At 38.1% G+C, this 24,533-nt stretch overlaps 1 protein-coding gene across 7 annotated transcripts in view; it reads left to right on the forward strand.

The window, feature by feature from the left end:
- Positions 1 to 24,533, forward strand: part of LOC149151393 (uncharacterized) — a 344,366-nt gene that overhangs the window by 243,222 nt on the left and 76,611 nt on the right. For 6 of the 7 annotated variants that reach the window (XM_089439364.1, XM_089439362.1, XM_089439363.1 and 3 more), the window contains 2 exons: positions 8,199 to 8,291; positions 8,406 to 8,543. The exons of the other annotated variant lie outside the window; for it this stretch is intronic. In XM_089439364.1, the coding sequence (XP_089295490.1) occupies positions 8,199 to 8,291; positions 8,406 to 8,543 (231 nt within the window). The remainder of the gene's footprint in view (positions 1 to 8,198; positions 8,292 to 8,405; positions 8,544 to 24,533) is intronic. 7 annotated transcript variants of the gene reach the window in all.

The following is a 24,533-nucleotide window of genomic DNA, read 5'->3' on the forward strand; positions in this document are numbered from 1 at the left end:
TTATTAATGGCAGCTGATATTTTTCTTGGATCCCTCTCATCGAGAGGTGTAAGATTGATCTAAAGATCATCCGATTCCGATAAGTATTCATGGAGATATGAATTTATTTGTGTTATGGGACAATTCGTCAAGGTCGACCAACAACCAAATAAACCCCACTTGTGCTCAACGTTTTAGTATAAATAGAGGTGGCCTTCAAGTCATTTCAACACACTTGGGATCTCTTCCTCTCTACTTGTCTTTGGGTTTTAGTAGGAGGAGAGATCCTAAGGGATAACGCTGCCCTAATCTAGAGGGAGTGCCCTAGGCTCTACGCTGCCCTAATGAAGAAGCCCTAGATGCAGGAGGAAAGGGAGATCTAGCACGGTGAAGGAGGCCTAACAGCAAGCCCTAACACTGCCCTATGGAGAAGCCCTAACGCTGCCCTATGAAGAAGTAATAATATGCAGCCATGGAAATGAAGGCAGAAACCCTAGCCGCAGGTCTAAGGAGAAGAGATGCCCTAAACCTAGTTGCTACGCTACCTAATGGAGATGGCACCTAAACGCTGTCCTAGAAGAAGTGCTCTACACATGGAATGCCCTTGCTGTCATGAAAGGAAAAGCCCTTATCCTATACGCAGTCATGAAAGGAATACCATTGCTGTCATGGAAGGAATGCTCTCACACGTAAACGTTGAGATAAAGAAGCCACACCTTCAGCTATCCTTAATTCTAAATAAGGATGCTCTATCTATTGTTTGGATTGAATCACAGGCATGAATGATAGATTCAAGTCTTATGATGAATGCTGTAACATTATAGACAACATAGTATATGACAACAAGATGTATGGTGCAGCAGTGGGACAACAATGCTACATGGTGTTGCAATGATAAGCAATGGGACAACAAAGGCAACTTGGGGAACTATGGTACAACAATGGGACAACAATGGTCAATGGCATATAGTGCACAACGTTGCAACAATGGTACAATGGTACAACATGGGACAACTAGTATTTAGTGTAGCAAATTCATGGTGCTGTTATGGTATGGCAAAGCACAATGGGACAGCCATGACATTGTGCAATAGTGGCACAATGGTACAACAACATGCAAGGAACAACAAACTAACATTGGGACAGTTGTATGGTACTTAGCAGCAAGTACACCAAGCATGCAATGGTACAGCAAGCATGCAAGGGACAGAAAACAAGCAATGGGACAACTAACATGGACAACATGGTTCAATCATGACACATGGGACAACAGTACAACATTAGGTGTAGCAGTCATAAGGTCCAGCATTGTGATGATGGGTGCAGCATGGTGCAGCACGGTGAGGTGTAGCATGATGACGAGATGCAACACGATGATAGGTGAAGGAGTCACCTTGGAGAATCAGTTGAAGCAACATGTCTTCAACTGATCTCATGTATCATCTTCTTAGAGATGATCTATGCTCTCATCTAGATAAGTCAAAGTGTTGACTTCAGTTGTAAATGTACTATCTCTCTCTGCTGAACTATTGAAGAACATATAAGAAGAATTGATCAAGGGTTTCCCCACATTGGGGTTTGTCCCTGGCTAGCGCCACATCTTGTGTCCTCTTGTCTTGGCTTGTCTTCTGCGATTTATATTTATGTTCTATCTGCAGTTTACTTTAATGCTGATGTGATTGCTAATCTGGAAAAGATATTGAGCTAACTATGAAAATTGAAATAAATTGCTCTAGCATAGAACATACTTAAACTTAACATAGGATCAGAGCTGAGGTGAAGACAATGCCCAAGCAAGAGTGAAAGAGCAATCATCGAAGATAGTTGGGAAAGGACAAAAGGATCAATGGATTCCTCATCCCTCTTCTAATTCACCAAGGGTGAAGTCGAAGCAGAGAAAATTATCAGAATGGCGCAGTGGAAGTTTCTGATGCCCTAGCGAAAGATCAGTTCTATGGGAAGTCCGGATCTAAGTGTGGAAGGAAAGGCAGATGCCTTGATTATAATAAGTTCGGCCATCGTGCGAACGAGTGTCCGAGGTAGGGACACATCACTTGATGATGATAACAATCATTCCAGGGACATATTCAATGATCAGAGGAATGATAGGTAAACAAGTCATCAAGGAAATGGCTGACTCTTCAGAGAAAGCAAGGAACCCCAGGTATGAAGAATCAAATGTTGTTTTTGATAAGATAAAGAAGCATTATCTTGTATTGGCCCTCTCCTTCAGATTCTTTGGGAATCTGGCTTATTGATTGTAGTGCTTCAAGGCACTCCATCGAATAGAAGGGTGCTCTCTCTAATTTGGTAGAGATGGAAACAATCGTGGGATTATACTTGGAGCCGATGCAACCTATCCCGGGAAGGGTGTAGGGAATGTTACCCCTCAATTGAATGAGGGTAACACGATTCACTTACATAATCTCTTTTATGTACCTGATCACAAGAAGAACCTGGTGTCCATTTCGGCAACGAAAGTCAAAGGTTACAGGGTGGCATTCATCGATGGAAAGGTACATGTTTAAAAATAATTTTTCTAAGATGCTTTGTGTTCAGGGTTGGCAATTTGTATCAAGTTGCAGGATGGTGCATTGAGGACCATATCAGTTGACACATCTCATCTATAGCACTGGATGTCTACTTTTGGGGCCCTACCCGATGTGAGCCAGATGGTGACTCAGATGTTTGAATTCAAGAAGAGCATGAAGGTACATGTCTGAGATGTACCGAAGGAAAATCTTACAAGGGGACCATTCCCCTCATGTAGCAGGTCCACAGGTTTGGAACAACCCGAGGAGTTTGAGATTCATGATCGGGAATCTCATGTATACAGGTGGAAGAAAGCCCTCTATGGCTTGAAGCTAACCACCCCGGGTTTGATATGAGAGGATTGATAGCTGTCAGATGAAGCTGAGATTCACTAAGAGTGAAGCCGATCCAAACCATTGTTTAAAGGTTGTGGATGATAGACCTCTCATACCAGCACCTTCTGAGGACGACCTATTTTTGACAGGTGCAGACCCTCTCACTTGCAGAAGTAAGAGGGAGTTGGATTCTAGATGTGGAATGGTAAACTGCAAGCCAGTGACTACCTCGAGGATCTTAACTTTCAAAAGTTATATGGTGGTGATGACGGACCAGATTTGGGAAATGCCTCTGAGTTTCATAAACTCATTTGCATTGATGTTCTTGGTGAACTTCCGTCCGGATATATGTTTTGCAGTTAGCATGGTGAGATCATATTTGGTTGAGCCTCACTGGATTGGTGCCAAGAATCTTCTGAGATATCTTCGGGGCACAATCTCTCATGGATTGAGATACACTGTCGGAAATATGAAGCTGCATGATTATTCGAATGTTGACTGGGCAGGCAGTGTGGAGGATCACTAGAGCACTTCTTAGTGTTGGTTCTCTTTGGATTTTGCTTCGATATCATGGATGAGTAGGAAGCAGAAGTCGGTTGCTATAAGCACCGCTGAGACCGAATACATAGCTACGAGTATGATCTCGTGTGAAGTTGCCTGGTTGTGGAAGCTCTTCAGTGAGTTGTTTGTACACATGATGAATACCACTGTGATTCTCTGTGACAACCAAGGGGGATTCGATTGTTGAGGAATCCCATATTCGATGATTGCTCCAGCAGATAGACATCAGATACTACCTTATCTGGGATATGGTAAGTCGATGAGCAAGGAGGCTCCATCGCATTGAGACTGATGTACAGGTCGCAGACATTTTGTCAAAGCCCCGGGGAAAGGTCAAATCTGTGACTTTCCCGAATGACTTGGAGTCGTTGAGAGACCTTTGTATAAGGGTCTTGCATGTTGCATGCATTGAGCTCTAGGAGCTTTGGGGGACTTGGGGTACCTACTGGAGCAACACACGACCATAGGGCGACTCACCCTCCCCTGATGGTGTGTTGTGTACAGGGTGAATAGCTCAGCCTTCCCCTGCGATACCTCGAGGCGACTTTGAGACAGGATGATTCGTTCTCCTGTGAGCTAGGATGATTAGTTCTCCTACGGGACAGGATGATTAGTTCTCCTGTCGAGGCATCCTACCCATGCAGTCTGGGACTCATGGGAAGTACCTCTCATTCGATCAATGAGCAGGGAAATGGGGTTAGGGACCATAGTAGTACTATCGATGGACGCATCATTGTATCTACCGTACTCCCTATGCTAGAATGACCTCCATTGATCTGGGATCAATATGAGTGGTTTAAGACACTCTCTTGTGATATTGATCTGGGATCAATAAAACTGACTTGGGGTGAGTAAGAGTGATATGACACACTCTCTTCATATGGAACTAACTTCGGGTTAGTAGAGAATGGTATGAGACATTCTCGATCAATTCTTCTTCTTCATGGTTCAGTAGAGCAGAGCAGAGCAGAGCTCAGCAAAGCAGAGCAGTGCAAGGCACTGATGGCAGAGATAGTACAATCGGACATATGGATCAGCGGATGGAGTTCTCCCTAGTTGAGAGGGAGTGTTAAAATTGGCAACTAGGGCCAAACTCCATGTGGGTCATCTTATTAATGGCAGCTGATATTTTTCTTGGATCCCTCTCATCGAGAGGTGTAGGATTGATCTAAAGATCATCCGATTCCGATAAGTATTCATGGAGATATGAATTTATTTGTGTGTTCGTCAAGGTTTGGCCAACAACCAAATAAACCCCACTTGTGCTCAACGTTTTAGTATAAATAGAGGTGGCCTTCAAATCATTTCAACACACTTGGGATCTCTTCCTCTCTACTTGTCTTTGGGTTTTAGTAGGAGGAGAGATCCTAAGGGATAACGCTGCCCTAATCTAGAGGGAGTGCCCTAGGCTCTACGTTGCCCTAATGAAGAAGCCCTAGACGCAGGAGGAAAGGGAGATCTAGCACGGTGAAGGAGGCCTAATAGCAAGCCCTAACGTTGCCCTATGGAGAAGCCCTAACGCTGCCCTATGAAGAAGTAATAATACGTAGCCATGGAAATGAAGGCAGAAACCCTAGCCGCAGGTCTAAGGAGAAGAGATGCCCTAAACCTAGTTGCTACGCTGCCTAATGGAGATGGCACCTAAACGCTGTCCTAGAAGAAGTGCTCTACACATGGAATGTCCTTGCTGTCATGAAAGGAAAAGCCCTTATCCTATACGCAGTCATGAAACAAATACCATTGCTGTCATGGAAGGAATGCTCTCACACGTAAACGCTGAGATAAAGAAGCCACACCTTTAGCTATCCTTAATTCTAAATAAGGATGCTCTATCTGCTGTTTGGATTGAATCACAGTCATGAATGATAGATCCAAGTCTTATGATGAATGCTGTGACATTGTAGACAACATAGTATATGACAACAAGATGTATGGTGCAGCAATGGTGCAGCAGTGGGACAACAATGCTACATGGTACTACAATGATAAGCAATGGGACAACAAAGGCAACTTGGGGAAATATGGTACAACAATGGGACAACAATGGTCAATGGCATATAGTGCACAACGGGACAGCAATGGTACAATGGTACAACATGGGACAACTAGTATTTAGTGCAGCAAATTCATGGTGCTGTTATGGTATGGCAAAGCACAACAGGACAGCCATGACATTGTGCAACAGTGGCACAATGGTACAACAACATGCAAGGGACAACAAACTAACATTGGGACAACTGTATGGTACTTAGCAGCAAGTACACCAAGCATGCAATGGTACAACAAGCATGCAAGGGACAACAAACAAGCAATGGGACAGCTAACATGGATATCATGGTTCAATCATGACACATGGGACATCAATACAACATTAGGTGCAACATTCATAAGGTCAAGCATTGTGATGATGGGTGCAGCGTGGTGCAGCACGGTGAGGTGTAGCATGGTGATGAGATGCAACACGATGATAGGTGAAGGAGTCACCTTGGAGAATCAGTTGAAGCAGCATGTCTTCAACTGATCTCATGTATCATCTTCTTAGAGATGATCTATGCTCTCATGTAGATAAGTCAAAGTGTTGACTTTAGTTGTAAATGTACTATCTCTCTCTGCTGAACTATTGAAGAACATATAAGAAGAATTGATCAAGGGTTTCCCCACATTGGGGTTTGTCCTTGGCTAGCGCCACATCTTGTGTCCTCTTGTCTTGGCTTGTCTTCTGTGATTTATATTTATGTTCTATCTGCAGTTTACTTTAATGCTGATGTGATTGCTAATCTGGAAAAGATATTGAGCTAACTGTGAAAATTGAAATAAATTGCTCTAGCATAGAACATACCTAAACTTAACAAATAGTCTGCAAAGCTAAGGTAGCTCAGAATCGGCAGATTGTATTTAATAGCCACATCCACCATGGAAATGTGTGGCATCTCAGAGTCACTTGCGAGGATACGTACTAGACACCCTCACATAGGTGGAACTCAATTCCTCATTCAGGTCTCACTTAAATTCCATCTAATAGTATTAAGATTTATGTGACAACAATGTTGTCGATTGCATTATACTGGTTGTACTTATATAGGCTTCTTGTCTAAGTTGCTGGAAACGACTATCTGCAACCCCTGAAATGCCGGATCCCGTTTCGGATCCAGATCCTTGTACGAAATAGGAAAAAAACGGTAAAAAAACGTATTCAAGCCGTTTTGAATTTTCGGAAACAATAGGGTTGGGTCTACGCCTTTTTTGAAATGTCTTTTCAAAAAAACCTCCCGGATCCGGTTTAGGGTAAAACATTTTCCATTTTTCGTTACCATAACGAAATATGTATCCCGAGCTAAGTCCATCTCTGCCCGTTGGGAACGTTATTTTGGTTTTTTTCATAATTCGTCAGCCTAATCTATTAACCTAAGTTGTGAACTAACGTAATCTATTATCGTTTGAGTGCTGGAGTATAACTTTTCGTTTTTTTCCGCTGATTGGAGTTTATACTTTTCACTGCCTGCTAGAGTGGACTCTTTGACTACAGACTGCTGTCGACGAGGGTGAGTTGCTGTGCCAATTGTGTAGAGACTGGGTGAGCCGCCGTGCTGACTGTGTAGAGACCGGGTGAGCTGCTTGCCCAACCTCTCCTTTCTTTAACACTCTGGGGCAGTAAAACAATACTCGTATTCATTAAACTCATCTGAAACTAATCTTGACAGGCATATTGGATTCTTTCCATGCTCAAAAAATTTGAAATTCGTATGTTATGACTCCAAAAAAATGCTTGAAATTCATTCGTAGATTTTATCTCAGTTTCCCTAAGAATCTACAACCATTGTGATTCTTCCTGGCTTTTCCGGATGCGAAGTGCGTGGGCCTTTATTGTTTCTCCGACAAGGTCGGGTTTACCTCTTTGTGTTTGTGCACAATCACAATCTCTTTCCCCACGAATTGCTATTGAGGGCCGGGTCTCGACATTCGCTGTAAAATCTTAAGATATCATGACTAGGTAATGCAGCCCAGTTTAATAATTTTATTACCATGCATTCCAATTTCCAACTCCTCAGGATTAATTACGTTTTATTAAATATGGTATGCTAATAAAATTTCAATAATGACATTATTGATTAGTAATATTAGTAACAACAATAAGTTATATTAGTAATAATGTTTGTCTTTAATATTAGTAATAAAAACTTGATGATATGTTGAATCATGAATGTTATAATAATCATTAATGATGATGACAATGTTTATGCTGAATTGATTGATGATGATGAATCATGATAGATCATAGATGATAATTGATTATGTATTTTTAGTCTTTAGATCTAATCTAGATTCTAAAATATGAATGTTAATATGAACTTTTTATTTTTTAAATTTATATATATATGTGTGTGTGTGTGTGTGTGTACCGTTTCCTGCCGTATTGTATCCAGATTTTTTGAAAATTTGCCGTATCCATTTCAAACCCCGTATCCGTATCCGTTTCAGTGCAACTTAGCTTCTTGTCGAGGTAGATTACAGTTGTTGCTGCTAGCTGATAAATCCTGCATGGAGTTTCTTTTCATTGTATATTTTGGAGTGGAAAAAGCTATAACTATTGCCTCTTTATTTACATGGACATTGAGTATTTTCAGTTTACAAAGAAAGGAATATAGCATTGGAAGAATGATAATGTCATACTTCAACACTTAATTATAGAGAAATATCTGAATGCTGTAAATTTTGAAATTCATGGTTCTGGATTCTGCTTTCAGTATAAGTATGGTGGCAAAGTACTTATATTCATCTATGCCATTGCAGGCTACATATAAACTTGAATTTGCCAGTGTGTCTGAAGGAAACCTTGGGAAATCAGGAGCTGGGATACTCTTGCGGAGGCCTGATGGTTCTGTGGTATGAAAACCTCTTGCTTGGTGTATTATTTTGTGAGATAAAAAATGTGGCTAAACTTTAAAGTACCTTCACATATACTTGAAAATAAATGCTGATGTTTTGAGTTATATGCAGGCATGTGGACTGATGGTTGGTTTAGGTATCGTGTCAAAGATGATTGCAGAGTTTAGAGCTCTAATAATAGGGTTGAGAGCATCGTTGGACAGAGGCATATACCACATTGAAGTACAAATGAAATTTGAATGGATCCATGTGTGCTTTCTCACTCCCTTTCAACTATGTCATTATACTCAAGACACGTGTATTTGTTTTTCAAAATTAGGATTGTAGTTATATCACAAGGCACCCTATCAATCACTGTCAAAATATCTGTAATATGTGATTTTGGTTGATAGGTATTGCAAGCCCATGAAAGGCATCAAATGGTAGGTTAATAAGGAATCTTGGTTTGAAGATTTCAAATTAAAAGATATGCCTAGGTCATTAGAGGAACAACTGCATGCAGCGATGCTCTTATTAGGGAGATTACAATTTTCTTAGAGGTGGAAATCCTATTGCATGCATATGGAAAAGGTAATGTTACTTTATGAGGAACCACGAATATTGCTTTTAAATTGAAAGGCTAAAAGGAACAAAAGGTAACAACACAGTGCAATGCAATTCATTTTAGAAAGCATTGTGCTTTGAGTCCAATTTCCGTTTTGTTTAGAATAAAACTTGGGCTTGTCATGCCTCTCTTTTGAAATGGCATTAGAAGAATGTTTTTAAAATTTAAAATGCAGAGAATATCTTGGCTTTTTCAAATAATTTCATATAGCAATACAAAGATTTAATATAAACCAATTTTTATGTCCTTCGAGTTGCGTCACACATATATATTGTTATTTTCATATTATTTTGTCTACATTCTTTTCAAGTGTAACCACAACATCATGCTATAGTCTATCCAACGATCTTAAGTGTGCATTGCTACAATCCATGTATCTGCCCAAAGAAATGCAGTAATAAATACCTCTCATAGTTTTTGTGGCACTTGGTTTCATCAACTATGGGTTGATAGGTAGCTATCTTAATAATGATGAGCCCCGTGGAACATTGTTAAATTTTCATGTAACTGTTGTGACTGTTACTTGTCAAGTAGTATGGGCTTCTACCTTTCTGATCCAGTCACATTTGGCAGTTCATTGTTGATTGCCAAAGATAATTCAGTGTGCAGTTATAGAAGGGGCTATCTCATTTGCTCCTAGATATCAGAGGGATCATATCATCTCATTGATACATAGCACCATTTTGTTGAGATATTATTATTTGCCATTATGATGACGTGTTGATGAGTGGCCCTGACTTACGGGTCTTGAGTACACAGTTTATACATCAGATTATTTCTTAAATATATTTTGTTACTTAGCATGAGGGTGGCATTTATACATGTAATGTATCTTCATTTTGTTATAGATGTTACTTGATGATGTATTGTGGGTGGATGCTCCTTTTGCCTTTTCCTTGTGCTCATGATGTCCAACTTAGTGTTGCACGAAACGCCTCCCACCTGGATCAAAAGCTTGAAACGCGATCTGTATGGATCTGTGGGTGATCCATCGGCCGAAACGCGGATCGGGCCAGAAAAGACATTGCCCGCCTTGTCGGCACTGTAAGGCCCAATCCGCATTTCAGAATTTTTGAACCGTGTTTCGGCTGACGGATCGGCCATATGAAACGCCGCACTTCGGCTTCCACGGGAAGCCAGACGTTTCCACCGTGCTACCCACTCATTCGCCTTTTTAATTTTTTTTGTCTATTGATTGGGTGTGGGTCCAAGTTGGGTTAGGGTGGAGAGTGAAGGGATTGAAAGGCCCTTTCATCTTTCATTTGCTCACTTCTATTTTATGAGAGTTTGGAGAAGAGAGGAGAAAGAGAGGAGAGACTTGAGGAGAGCTTGGAGGAGTAAAGAAGGAGTAGCTTTGGAGGAGTAATGAAGGGCTTCCATCTACAAGAGCTAAAGTGGTAAGTGCAAACACAAAACTCCCTCATTTTTTTGTCATTGTTTTTTTTATTTTTCTCTTCCCTCTCCTACTCTTTCCCATTCTTTCTTCTTGCTCATTTAATTGGTGGTTGTCCACCACCTATATTCATATTCCAAGATGTTGTTCTTTTGGCGTCCATGTATCATTCCACTTTTGGTTTTAATGATGGCAAGGGGGAGTAGGAATAGAAGGGAAGAAGAACAAGAGGATAGTGGTCCCCATATGCGTGACCCAATGTATGATGAGGAGGAAGGGTTTGAAGAGGAAGGGGATGAACCTAAAGGGAACACTGAAACACTAGAGGGGAAAGCTACATTTACACCCTTGTGGAACTATGTGACCAAACTTGAAGGGGAAAAACGTTGTGGAAGCTTAAAATTTTTGTGCCCTCATGGTTGTCATGGAGGAAAACCATTTAGTGGTTCATATACCCATGTGAAGAGGCATCTTTGTGGGGTGATGGACAATGATGAAAAAGAGGGTGATGTGGGGATACAAATTTGCCCAAACATTTCAGCTGAACAAAGAAGAAAATACATCCAAATAGAGGAGGTTGCATAACAAAAAAGCAAGAAGCAAAAAAACTCAGTTTGAATCAAGTGCAACCTCTAGATTTGGTAGCTCATCTCCTCATGGCACTTCTGCAAGCTCTGGAGGTAAAAGAACAATAGGGGATTTCCTGAATGTTGCTCAGAGGGATGATATAGATGGAAAGATAGTGTTTGGTCAATTTAGAGTCCTAAATTGCTCTACATAAATTATCAGTCCGGGTATCGTAAACCGATGAAGTGTAGTGCATTGTTTGTGCTAGATAACCCTTCTTACTTCGTTGTTTTTGTGTTTTATGTTGTTTTGGGGGGTTTTTGGTATTTTAATTCCTAATGATTTACAATGTAATTATCAGAACTAAATCTAACTTTCATAAAGATTGCTCAAAATTTAAAAATGAAAACAGAGCTTAAGAAAGAAATGAAAACAGAGCTAAGAAAGACTTGGAAGCAAAGCTAAGCAAGAAATGAAAACAAAGTTTCTATCCCTATTTTACCATTATTTCTAAATCATGAATTAAAACTGAAAGTGAAATTTGCAACTGATGTCTAACTAATTACAGAAATAAAACTAAATGAAATACTTAGTTACTCTGCCTCTCAATTTTGGGAGAAAGTCTCCTTGGGATGACATTTGAGGAATTTTGTACTTCATTAATCTAAGAGAAAACAAATACAGAGATGCAACAATAATTCATTGCATAAATGAAATGTTCAACCACTTAGTTAAGGATGAATTATCAACTTGAAGGGTTTTTCATAAACATTTATTAACACCATGAGTCAGTAAACTAAAAATAAAATGGCAAAAACAGTAAATGGCACTGATCAGTCTAATTGAGACTTTAAACTAGCAAAACAGTGAATGAAGTAACTATTGAGTTCTATCTTCTAAGCTACTGATAAAAACTAAAAAGAGATCAAGCAAATGGAAGCTACTTTAAATCAATGTTGCACGAAGCGGGGGCGAAGCGGAAGCGTTTTTTGGAAGCGGGGACGCGGAAGCGTCATTTTCAAAAAATCTAGGAAGCTAAGCGTCCGTGGAAGCGTCTGCTATATATATATATATATATTTTTTTTTTGCATTTATACTCAAAACAAACATCCCAAATAGCAAATTAATTGTAGAAGACATGAAAACATGCATATTTTTGCATAAATCAAGATAGATATAACATCCATTGTACATTAATGATTAGTTATTCGAGCATCAACCATTTAGATGCATCAACCATCTAGAATCTAGATTCTTCTCCTCTTGTCTAGCCTTTGCCTCTACCTCGATTGTCTAGGGATATTAGTCAACATTGCCCAATTTTGATCAAACTACCTAATTCAAGACTTAAAATATGGTAGAAAAAGCTTAACATGCTTGATCGATGATTTTGACTTGATTGAAAGGTAATTTTTTGCTAAGGGCGTGCCGCGTGACAAAGGAGTTCAACAATTAACACCACCAACACTAGGGTACATATAAGGCTTGGTGCTCTTGATTAAATGCTAATCGCATACCTTCATACTTGATATAATCTAATGAAATGCCACAATCCCATTGATCCTGAATTCCTGAAAACTGTTAAGTTTGCTGAATTTTGAATAGGATATGAAATTCTATTTTCTCTATATGAAGTCCAATGAGGCTGGAACCACTCTCAAACATCCTGAGTCATTTCATGGTAATGTTAAAAATTTAAGTAAAAGGATGAAAATGAAAAATAAAGAAGAATGTCACTTTTACTTTAACAATTCAACATTACCATGAGGGAGCATCTGCTATATTTATATTTTTTTTTGCCTTCATTCATCACCCTAACCCAAGGTGGACCCACCCCCAACAAGCAAACTCACCTAAAATTAAAAAAAAAATTGAAAAAAAAAACGATTTTCTAAACGCTTTTCCAGAAGCACCGTACGAAGCGCGCTTCGGAAGCAGCGGTTCCGTACCACGCTTTCGAATTTCTAGGAAGCAGCAAAAAATTCGGACCTCCTAGGCGCTTCTGTACGGGACGCGCTTTGGGGCTTGGAACCGTGGGGGGGGGGGGCTTCGTGCAACATTGCTTTAAATTATGAACACTGTTAATAAGAAAATGATGGGAATTACATTATATACATTGTTAGTAAGAAAATGATTATAAACACTGTAGAAGAAAATGATGAATTTATAGTTAACAAGAAGAAGAAAAATAAAATGAAATGAAACCTTCTTCAGTGTAGGGGCCCTTTGCAACTGATTAGGCTACGCTTGTTCAATCAACTCCAAGAAAACTCCTTCAGATTTTCATAAAACATGCAGTTTTCATATTAAAAACAGGGACACAAAATGCCTAGAAATCATAGAGTCTATAACTTTGATTTCACAATAAAACTATTACTATCACTACTAACTTCTTCGGTCCTTTACATAGGTATTTATAAGAAAAATCATAGAATTGTTTGTGGAGAAAAACATGCTACAGTCAAACACGTAGAAGACAGATATGCAGAATTTCTTCCTTGACTATTGGAGACATAAATCCAAGACATGGTGGCTGTTGGGTTCAGTTGTACAGGTCACTGTTGGAGTCCGTAGGTACAGGTAGTTGTTTCGGATAACGCTTCCCATCACTATGAAACGTGTTAATTAACCACGAAACAGAGTCCTGTTACCTTCGATCTCTCTGCGTTTGACTTATCCATTGACCGTAGTCTTATGCCATCTTCTTTGTCGACCTGGGCTAAATGAATAGGACAGGGTCCATGTCATGATGATTTCCAAGCTGCCCATGTAGCTAGTTTCGCCTTCTGACACCTGGAACTTGTTAGAGCATGAAGGTAGCTGCGGAATAGCTGATTCGCTGTAGAATAGGCTGTGTTCTGTAGCTAATATACAAAAATTTATTCAAACAGCAAAACATAAAAGCATAACATGTAAATCACTAAATGTCCTCCTCAAGACAGTATATATCGGTCATTGGTGATGAGAATGCATCTTTCTCATGGAAAAACAAAGAAAAGGAATGAGAAGAGTTGCGAGGGAAAGAGTAATTTTGAGGCTCAACATACCCCCACTGCAAAATCATTGCATGTCCCCATGCAATTTTCAAAAACGTGAACTTCTTTCTCCTATTGCATCTGTTTTGACAGTTTTGCCAGCACATCCAACTTCCTTTTCTTACTTCTCTTTGCACTGACTACCATCTTGGGCTTCTTCATAAGAAGTATGTATTTGATGTTGATACGTGTTCTGCTCAGCTTCCTATTTTTCCTCTTCAGCTTCTTGTTTTTCTTGTACCATAATCCCAGGTGTAGCATTGTGTTGTCATGAATGGTTCTATCCAGCTTGTTCTGTTCCCTCAAGGTTTCATTTTCTTTATGAATGTGCCTGTTCAAAATCTCTAACGCAAAGATTTCTTGTTTGAGAGAGCTAGTTAGAGGTTCTTGTGGACTGACATGCTGCTCTAGATTGGTTGAGGTTCTTGGATCCATTGAGGTATTCTTTTTCTCTAATGACTCTATGTAGTCATAGATTTGCTGCTGTACTGGATCTATGCCAGGAGAAGCTCTGCTAGGGGTGTCTTCAAAATTCTGTGGGGGAGAGTTTTGTGGACTGTGTTCAGATGGAATATTGTCAGGATATTGAACTGGGGTTTCCTCCTCTAAGTTTATGAACTGGGCTTCTTTTGATGTTACCTTCTTCACCTCACCTCGGAGTCTAGAGCTCCTTCTCAGGTTTTGGAAGCTTATGGTTTCTTCTCTTGTGTCCTTCTTCCCCTTTCCTATCTCCTTATTTTTCTTGATTTGCTCCTTAATCTCTATCAGTCTTTTGGAGAGTAACTGTTCATCTTCTTGTGGTGATGAAGGTTCAGGAATGTTTTCATTGATTTCTTTAGCTCTCTCTTTCATTTTTCCTTTCTGTTTAGTCTGCTTCCTAACCTTTGGTTTAGAAGCTATCTCTGCATCATTCTTTTGTGAGGAGGTTTGAATATTTATGCCGATCTTTCTCCTCCTACTTCTCTTAACATGACTCTCCTCAGGTGATTCTGGAGCATCTTGGAAAAAATTTCTTACCAAGAAATTTTCCCATGTATCCCCTATACTTCTCAAATGGAATTCAACTAGTATTTTCACTAATCCATGATGATACATAGTTGTTTCTATGGATTCAATTTTCTTTTGGACATTTGTAGCCATTCTTCTCAGACTGTTTAGAAGGAAGAAGGGAGGTTGATGGTTCCATTTTTAAAAAAAATCATTAATAAGCGTATATGGTAAACATACATAGACCCAAATCTTCCTTCACATGTAATGAATTTTTGCAAAATTAACAACATATTACTCCATTTGTTCTTGAGTGCTGAAATAGGAATTCCCTTTCTAAATATTGTAACATCCATACCTGGGTTTCTAAGGATCACTTTCCAAGATTCACCGTGAAATTCCTTGTTTTTAAACCATCTTTCTCCTTGTGGTAGCCATCAAAAATTTCAAAAAAATTTAACCATCCAGCCTTCTGTAGCATCCCTTTAAGCTGAGGATACCCTTCCATATATTTTACCCCTACGGGCTCTATTCTGACAATAAGCCCCATATCCCCTATTTTTGGTGCTATTTAAGAAATGGAATGACTGTGTGTATATGAAAAATGGAATGACTGTGTATATAGAAATGGAAACACTGTGTATATGAAATGACTGCATGAATATGAAAGAAAAGCTTTAAGAGATTGCATGTAATAAATAGACAGTAAGGGTTTAGAGAGTCATAGATAGGTAGGTCACATCGTCATCTTGATCGTTAATAGGTGTAGTTGTGGAGGACCGTTTGAGTACAAGTTATGGAGTTTGAAGCGGAGATTTGTTATGAAAGAATCATTGAGACCGTTTGTCATTAAAGATGGAAGATATGGCGGAGACATCGTGGCGGTCAAATCAAATGATGGTTGATTAAGGAGACATGTGATTATACATACTATACAAACTTATGTTTTCAAATTGCTTTTTGAAATAAATTTTTGCATTTACCTTTGGAACCTTTACCTTTTGCTTGCTAATTTTTTTGATGTTGATCCACAGGTACCTTGAGCATGATTGGTCTTCAAAAATTGATTTTTCTTCAATTCCCTGCATACATGATTTTATTATGAATTGTACACTTGTGCCTGAATTGATAAACAAATTGTAGCTGCAGAATCAGATTAGCTGCAGAACAGAATCAACTGCAGAATGTGAAACATAAAGTAAAATATGGCTTATGGATCATGAATGAAATGGAAATGGCTATGTAAGTGAAATGAAATGAGATGTAAGACAAGATGATAAATGAAATGAAGATGGAATGAATACTGAAAAAGGAAAAATTGAAAAATTTATTGATGAAATTTGAGAATGGAATGAAGTGAAACTGCAAAAATAGAACAGAGTGAGGTGAGACGAGATGATGAATTTTGCAGAATCTAAACTGCAGAGTGACTGTAGCTTTTTGTCACTACTTATTACAGAAAGAAAATGGAAAATATAGGGTGTCAAAAATCTCTGATTTTCGCTTTGTATTTTCTGTATAAGTATGCCAATCAATGATTGGTTTTCAACCTTATACAATTTTTTTTTTTTTTTAATTTCTATGGTAGGAAAAATAAAGACTAAGTTAGTGGAGAAGAAGAATTCTTGTTCACTAGCTTCATTTCAGAATTGTCTTGGAAAATCTTAATGAAGTCCTCTTCTGAAATGGGTTTTTGATATATCTTTAATCTATGACCATTCACAAGAAAAGGAGTTTTACTTTCATCTATTGTTTTGATCCTCACTGCTCCATTACTAAAGAATTCTTCAATTTCATATGGCCCAAGCCAATGAGTTTGAAACTTCCCTTGAAAATCTTTAAACTTTGAATGAAACAATAGTGCTCAATCTCCCACTTGAAACCTCTTGTCCTTGATATATTTGTCATGCCATTTAGCCCTCTGTTGTTGGACTATACTAGTCTTTTGAACTGCCTCTTGCCTGATTTCATCAAGTTTATTTAATTGCTCTAGCCTATGCTTTTGTGGCTCTGATAAATCTAGTCCTAGTTGGATTGCCATTTTGAAAGTTCTGATTTGGAACTCTATAGGGAACAAGACTTGTTTCCCAAAACATGTTCATACGATGTATGTCCGTTGTGTTCCTCCATGTAGTTCTGTAGGCCCATAAGGCTTCAGGAAGCCTTTCTGCCCAATTTCTTCTATGTAGATGCACAGTTTTGGTGAGAATTCTTTTAATCACTTTATTTGTAGATTCCACTTGACCATTTGCTTATGGATGATAGGGAGTAGATTTCCTATACTTGATCTTGTATTCTTCCACAAGCCCTTCCACCATGTTAGATGTGAATTGAGATCCCTGATCTGTCACAATTTCTCTTGGAACACTAAAACAAGTGAAGATGTCCTCAAAAAGAAAATTAACTACAGATTTTTCATTAGCAAAAGGTAATGCTTTGGCTTCTACCCATTTAGTGACATAATCAGTGCATACCAATATATACTTTTTCTGTTTAGATGGAGGATTAATTGGTCTAATAAAATCTAAGGCCCACTTTTCAAAAGGTTCGATGAGTACCTGAATTTGTAATGGCATTTCATTTGATGGGGTAGGTTTCTCTACCCTTTGGTAGCTGTCACATCTCCTGACATATTCTTTTGCATCTTTGAAGATGGATGGGCAATAATATCCTAAAGAAAGGATTTTATAGGTTGTCCTCTTGTCAACAAAGTGTCCACCACACGGCTCATCATGGCATGCCTTAAGAATCTCGGGCATTTCATCTTCCCTGACACACCTTCTGATCATAGGATCTGGCCCTGTTTTATACATTCGTTAGTGATCCATGAATATTTTGCACTTTCCTGAATAATTTTTCTTTTCTCTCTAGGAAACAAATGTGAAGGTAACTTTCCTGTGACCAAGTAGTTAGCAATATCTGCAAACCAAGGAGTTTGAGTAGTTACTGCAAAAAGATATTCATCAGGAAACTTATCTTCAACCGGAGAATCTTCTTTGATATTCTGAATCCTGGACAAGAAATCAGCAACTGTGTTTTGTTTTCCAGGTCTATCTAGCACAGTAATGTTGAATTCTTGCAAAAGTAAAAGCCATCTTGTAACTCTGCCATTAGTAATAGGTTTATTCATCAAATATCTAATTGCAGAGTGATCTGTATGAACAAAGGTTTCATAGCCTATTATATAATGTCTGAACTTGTTAATTGCATGAACAACAGCTAAAAATTCCTTTTTGATTACAGTATAATTCAACTCAGTGGGAGTCAAGTTCTTACTTGTATAGTAAATGGCATAAGTAATCAAATCTTTTTGCCCCAATACAACTCCTAGAGCTGTGTTTGAAGCATCTGTTGAAATATGGAAAGGGAGTTTCCAATTTGGACCTCTTAAAATAGGTGCTTCAGAAATTTTTGTTTTTAAGGTTTCAAATGCCAATTGGCAATTAGAATTCCAATTGAATTCACAATCTTTGATAAGAAATTTGAAGAGTGGGGATGCTATTTTAGTGAAATTTTCTATAAACCTTCTATAGTATCTTGTAAATTCTAGAAAACTTCTAACATCTTTCTAGCAATTTGGAATTGATAATTTAGAGATGACTTCAACTTTAGATTTGTCAACTTTAATCCCATCTCCTGAAATGTGATGTCCTAAAACAATACCTTCTGTAAACATCATAAAACAATTTTCATGGCTTAGTGAAAGGTTTGTTTCTTTCCATCTTTTAAGAACTTTTTCCAAATTTTCCCAAATTTTCCAAAGCTTCTTCAAATGTATTCCCATAGACTGTAAAATCATCCATATATACCTCTACACAATCATGTATTAGATCAGAAAAAATCCCTAGTACTGCTCTTTGGAATGTTGCAGGTGCATTACATAACCCAAAAGGAAGTACTCGGTAGGCATAAGTTCCCCATGGACAAGTGAATGTGGTTTTATCCTGATCTTCAGGTGCTACCTGAATTTGATTATAACCACTAAAACCATCCAAGAATGAGAAATACTTTTTGCCTGCTAATGTATCTAACACTTGATCTATAAAAGACAAAGGGAAATGATTTTTAAGGGTTGCTTTATTCAGTTCTCAATAATCAATGCACACCCTCCATTTACCATTCTTTTTAGGCACATTTACCAAAGGAGAAACCCATTGGTTATCTGAAATTGGGTAAATGAAGTTTACATTAAGTAATTTTTGGGGCTCTTCTTTCACAATCTCTCTAAGATTTGAATTCATCCTTCTTTGAGGTTGTCTGATAGGTCTACTGTTTTCCTCAATATAGATGTGATGGATACAAGTCTTAGGATCAATGCCTTTCATGTCGGTGTATTCCCATGCAAATGCAACAAAATGTTTTTGTAATGTTTTGATTAGCTCTTCTTGTTGTAGTTTCTCCAAGTTTTTGTTTATGTTCAATGTCCTACCTAGAAAAATTTTAATTGTAGAGCTACCAAACTCTTCCATAGAATAGAGAGACATCTGCCTAGATGACAAATATTCAACATTAAATTTTTCTTGGAATTGCTCATGGTCATATTCTGAAGATGATTCAAAATTTTCCAATGTATTTAAAATTTGACTATCTTCACTAATATTTGAAATAGTAAAGAGAGGCTGAATATCATCTTCATCATCAATCCATTCTTTGTCATCTATTTCTGTGATTGCTTTTGTTGGAGGATATAAAGTAAATTTTTTTGTTGAATTACCATTAGAAATATACATGTCACCAGATCTACAGCTAATAAAAGCATCAGCTGTGGCCAGCCAAGGTCTTCCTAATATGAGTGGATGTCCTCCTAGATTGTTCTTGGGAGTTAAGATCATGAAATCAACAGGGTATTCCCAAGAATCTAAGGATACTGAAATATCTTCTAACACTCCATCTGGTTTGATCATTGATCTATCTGCGAGTTGCAGTAAGGTAGGTGTGTAAAGAAGATTAGGAAGCTTGAGCTGCTCCGTAGTATGTTTGCTCATGATGTTTATTGCTGCCCCTAAGTCAATCAATGTATTTGGAATTTCAACTCCATTGGTATGTGTTTTCACAATTGGACTTCCTAGATCCACATATTTTTGTATGGCAATTTTTCCCATCATTATGTCTGCTTTTTTTCCTACCAGGTGAATTCTTTTTGTTTCTTTTTCTTTTCTTCCTGGTTTTTTTATGCTCAACTCCTTTATTGTTTTGGCTAGAATTGGAATTTCTCTAATAGCTTGTAGCAAAGGGATTTTGATACAGACATTCTTCAATTCATCTAGAAAATCATAGTTGGGCAACAAGATCTGTTTTTCTACCCCTCTATCAATTTGTAGTTTTTCAGGAAAAGGAGGTGTAGAAGTAGATGCTGGTTGCTCAATGATAGGAGTTGTGTTTACTGATTCTTTTTGTTTTTCTTTTTCAATGCTTTGGTTTTTGGAGAGATGTTTCCTCAGAACTTTTATGGACTTTTAGAGAATCTTCCTCAGAACTGCTCTGTTCTTGAATAACTACAGAAGGTTTTTCCTTTTCTAATATCCTTCCAGATCTTAGTTGAACATCATTAAGATCTAGAGGAGTAATCATGTAAGTTGGAAATTGTTGTCCTTCTATCATGTAAGCATTCTGAGGGTTTTTATTGTTGGGGTTTGGTAATGGTTGGGTAGGTAGCTGATTTGGTTTCTGCTGAAATGGTAGTAAGAGTTGAGGATTTTGGTTTTGTTGTGGAAATGGTAATGAAAGTTGAGGATTCTGATTTTGAAGTTGTGGCTGCTGATTTTGTTGCTGAATGTGTGGGGGAGGATAATTCTGATATGATGGAGGATATTGATAATATTGAGAAAATCTCCCATAAGGATTTTGTACTCCTTGTGCCCACGGTTGAGATTGAGGTTGAGGTTGAGACCAAGGTTGAGATTGAGATTGAGGTTGAGGCCAAGGTTGCTGCCAAGAATTCCAATTTGGTGGGGGCTGAAGATACATTTGATTATTAAATCCCTGATTTTGTGGCCCCTGCCAAGGTCTTCTAGCAACAAAACAAAGAGGTTCTGCAGAATTTGGAACTGTTTCCTCTTGAAAGACAACCTTAAGACCTGGGATTGAAGGACAACCCTTGGTCTCATGGCTTTCTGAGCAAATCATACAAGTTTCTACAATTTTTGCATCTAAAGGGCATTCCCTTAGAGCATGTTTTTTTCTGCATTTTGGACAAAAAATGGCTAAAGCATCAGCCTCGGTTTTCTGCTTGTTTTGTATTTTAAGGGTGTCTAATTGCTCACTAAGGCTCCCTAGAATGTCAGTTTTAAATTCATCAAGCATATTACCAATTTTTGCCCTACTTACAGATCCTGTTGCAGATTTGTTTACTCTAACAAGAGAAGGATCTCTTGGCCCTTTCCCAGTTTTGGATTTCCCTCTTGAGAGATGAACACATAATTCTCCTATATCATTTAATGGGAGTTGAGAGATATCTCCCTTCCCCATCATGTTAAGGATATCTATCCACTCATCTCTAATGGCCTTTAATAAAAGAGCTTTCAAGGTGTCTTCATCTAAATTATCCATTTTTTCTCTTTTCAAATTATAGTTGAATCTCTCAATCAAATCCTCTAAGTTTTCATCCTCTCTTTGCATCATTTTGAACACTTCATCTTTATGATTGGTAGGCATGCAATAATCCAAGTACCTATCCAAAAATGTTTTTTCATGTCATTCCATGTTCTAATGGACTGAGTGACTAACCCCATGAACCACTTCAAAGTAGCTCCTTTTAGTGTTGAAGGAAACAATTTGAGTTTTTGAGAGTCTTCTAGATAATCATAGGTTCTGCACAAGACTTCAAACTCAAATAAGAATGTTTCAGGATCCTCACTTTTTAACCCATGGAAGTTTGGGAGGACAAAAGGTGATATATTTTTCATGGTGGCATTTGTTTCCTCATCCACTATAGGGAATCCAAAAGAATTATCTATTTCCCTATTTCCTCTGCCTCCTCCATTATTTCCTCTACCTCCTCCATTGTTTCCTCTACCTCTTCCTCTACCCCCTCCAAATAGACTGAATTCCCCATCTTCTCCTTCTTCTGCCATTATAGTTTCCTTAGAGTCAGTATAAGGTTCAACCTGCAAGGTTACCTTCTCTTCCTTTGGTTCTTCTATTAATGGGATATGGGAGAGAGGTTCTACTTCTTCTTCCTCACCAGGTATTCCTAATTCTTCAACTAAAATGGGCTCTCCTGTGGAGGTGAAAAAGGCTATTCCTGCTGTTGGAGATTCAAAATTTTTCTCCTCTAGGGCTGGCTTGGTAGTAGGAGATTCTTTTGATTGAATTTCTGCCTCTGGAATTTCAGGTGTTCTATGGCTGGGAGTATGAGTTTGGGATGGAGGTGTATCTTTCCTTGTTCTTGGTGGAGTAGGTGGTGTTGTAGGAATTGAACTACTGCCCCTAGCTATAAATCTACCCCTAGAGTCTCTTTCTCTATGCATATCATTTCTTTTTTTTTTGAATGTAAGAGATAAGGCTACCTAGTTACACTTCCCCGACAACGGCGCCAAAATGTTTGGTCAATTTAATGTCCAAAATTGCTTTACATAAATTATCAATCTGGGTATCGTAAACTGATGAAGTGTAGTGCACTGTTTGTGCTAGATAAACCTTCTTATTTCGTTGCTTTTGTGTTTTATGTTGTTTTGGGGGGTTTTTGGTATTTTAATTCCTAATGATTTACAATGTAATTATCAGAACTAAATCTAACTTTCATAAAGACTGCTCAAAATTTAAAAATGAAAACAGAGCTAAGAAAGACTTGGACGCAAAGCTAAGCAAGAAATGAAAACAAAGTTTCTATTTTTGTTTTACCATTATTTCTAAATCATGAATTAAAACTGAAAGTGAAATTTGCAACTGATGTCTAACTAATTACAGAAATAAAACTAAATGAAATTCTTAGTTACTCTGCCTCTCAATTTTGGGAGAAAGTCTCCTTGGGATGACATTTGAGGAATTCTGTACTTCATTAATCTAAGTGAAAACAAATACAGAGATGCAACGATAATTCATTGCATAAATGAAATGTTCAACCACTTAGTTAAGGATGAATTATCAACTTGAAGGGTTTTTCATAAACATTCATTAACACTATGAGTCAGTAAACTAAAAATAAAATGGCAAAGATAGTAAATGGCACTGATCAGTCTAATTGAGACTTTAAACTAGCAAAACAGTGAATGAAGTAACTATTGAGTTCTATCTTCTAAGCTGCTTATAAAAACTAAAAAGAGATCAAGCAAATGGAAGCTACTTTAAATTATGAACACTGTTAATAAGAAAATGATGGGAATTGCATTATAGACATTGTTAGTAATAAAATGATTATAAACACTGTAGAAGAAAATGATGAATTTACAGTTAACAAGAAGAAGAAAAACAAAATTAAATGAAACCTTCTTCAGTGCAGGGGCCCTCTGCAACTGATTAGGCTACGCTTGCTCAATCAACTCCAAGAAAACTCCTTCAGATTTTCATAAAACATGCGGTCTTCATATTAAAAACAGGGACACAAAATGCCCAAAAATTACAGAGTCTAGAACTTTGATTTCACAATAAAACTATTACTATCACTACTAACTTCTTCGGTCCTTTACACAGGTATTTATAAGAAAAATCATATAACTGTTTGTGGAGAAAAACATGCTACAGTCAAACACGTAGAAGACAGATATGCAGAATTTCTTCCTCGGCTGCTGGAGACATAAATCCAAGACATGGTGGCTGTTGGATTCGGTTGTACAGGTGGCTGTTGGAGTCCATAGGTATAGGTAGTTGTTTTGGATAACACTTCCCATCACTATGAAACGTGTTAATTAACCACGAAACAAAGTCCTATTACCTTCGGTCTCTCTGCGTTTGACTTATCCATTGACTGTAGTCTTATGCCATCTTCTTTGTCGACCCGGGCTAAATGAATAGGACATGGTCCATGTCACGATGATTTCCAAGCTGCCCATGTAGCTAGTTTCGCCTTCTGACACCTGGAACTTGTTAGAGCATGAAGGTAGTTGCGGAACAACCGATTAGCTGCAGAATAGGCCACGTTCTATAGCTAATATACAAAACTTTATTCAAATAGCAAAACATAAAAGCATAACATGTAAATCACTAAATGTTCTCCTCAAGACAGTATATACCGGTCATTGGTGATGAGAATGCATCTTTCTCATGGAAAAACAAAGAAAAGAAATGTGAAGAGTTGCTAGGGAAAGAGTAATTTTGAGGCTGAACAGATAGTTCGATTTCTTTGTGCTTGTTGTGTACCATTCAATTTGCTTCGCTCTCCTTATTGGCATGAAATGGTAAAGGCCATCAATGAAGCCCTAAAAGGATACAAGTCCCCCAACTATGAGAAAGCTAGAACAATGTTATTAGAAAGAGAAAAAACAAAGGTTTAAAGAGCTTTGACACGTTTTACAAATGAGTGGGTGGATTGTGGGGTATCCATTGTATCAGATGGGTGGACAAATATTAGAAACCAACATTTGATAAATGTTCTTGGTGTTTTTGCTAGTGGTGCAGTATTTATTACATGTCATGACTCCTCCTCCATCAGTGCATCTTCCCAAAACATTGCAGATCTCCTGTTGCAATCAATTAGAGATGTTGGTCCAAATAAT

The sequence above is a fragment of the Pinus tabuliformis genome, chromosome 9, assembly GCF_031772625.1.
Source record: "Pinus tabuliformis cultivar Carrire ecotype Pingquan chromosome 9, CPIR1, whole genome shotgun sequence".
In the NCBI taxonomy this organism is placed as follows: domain Eukaryota; kingdom Viridiplantae; phylum Streptophyta; class Pinopsida; order Pinales; family Pinaceae; genus Pinus; species Pinus tabuliformis.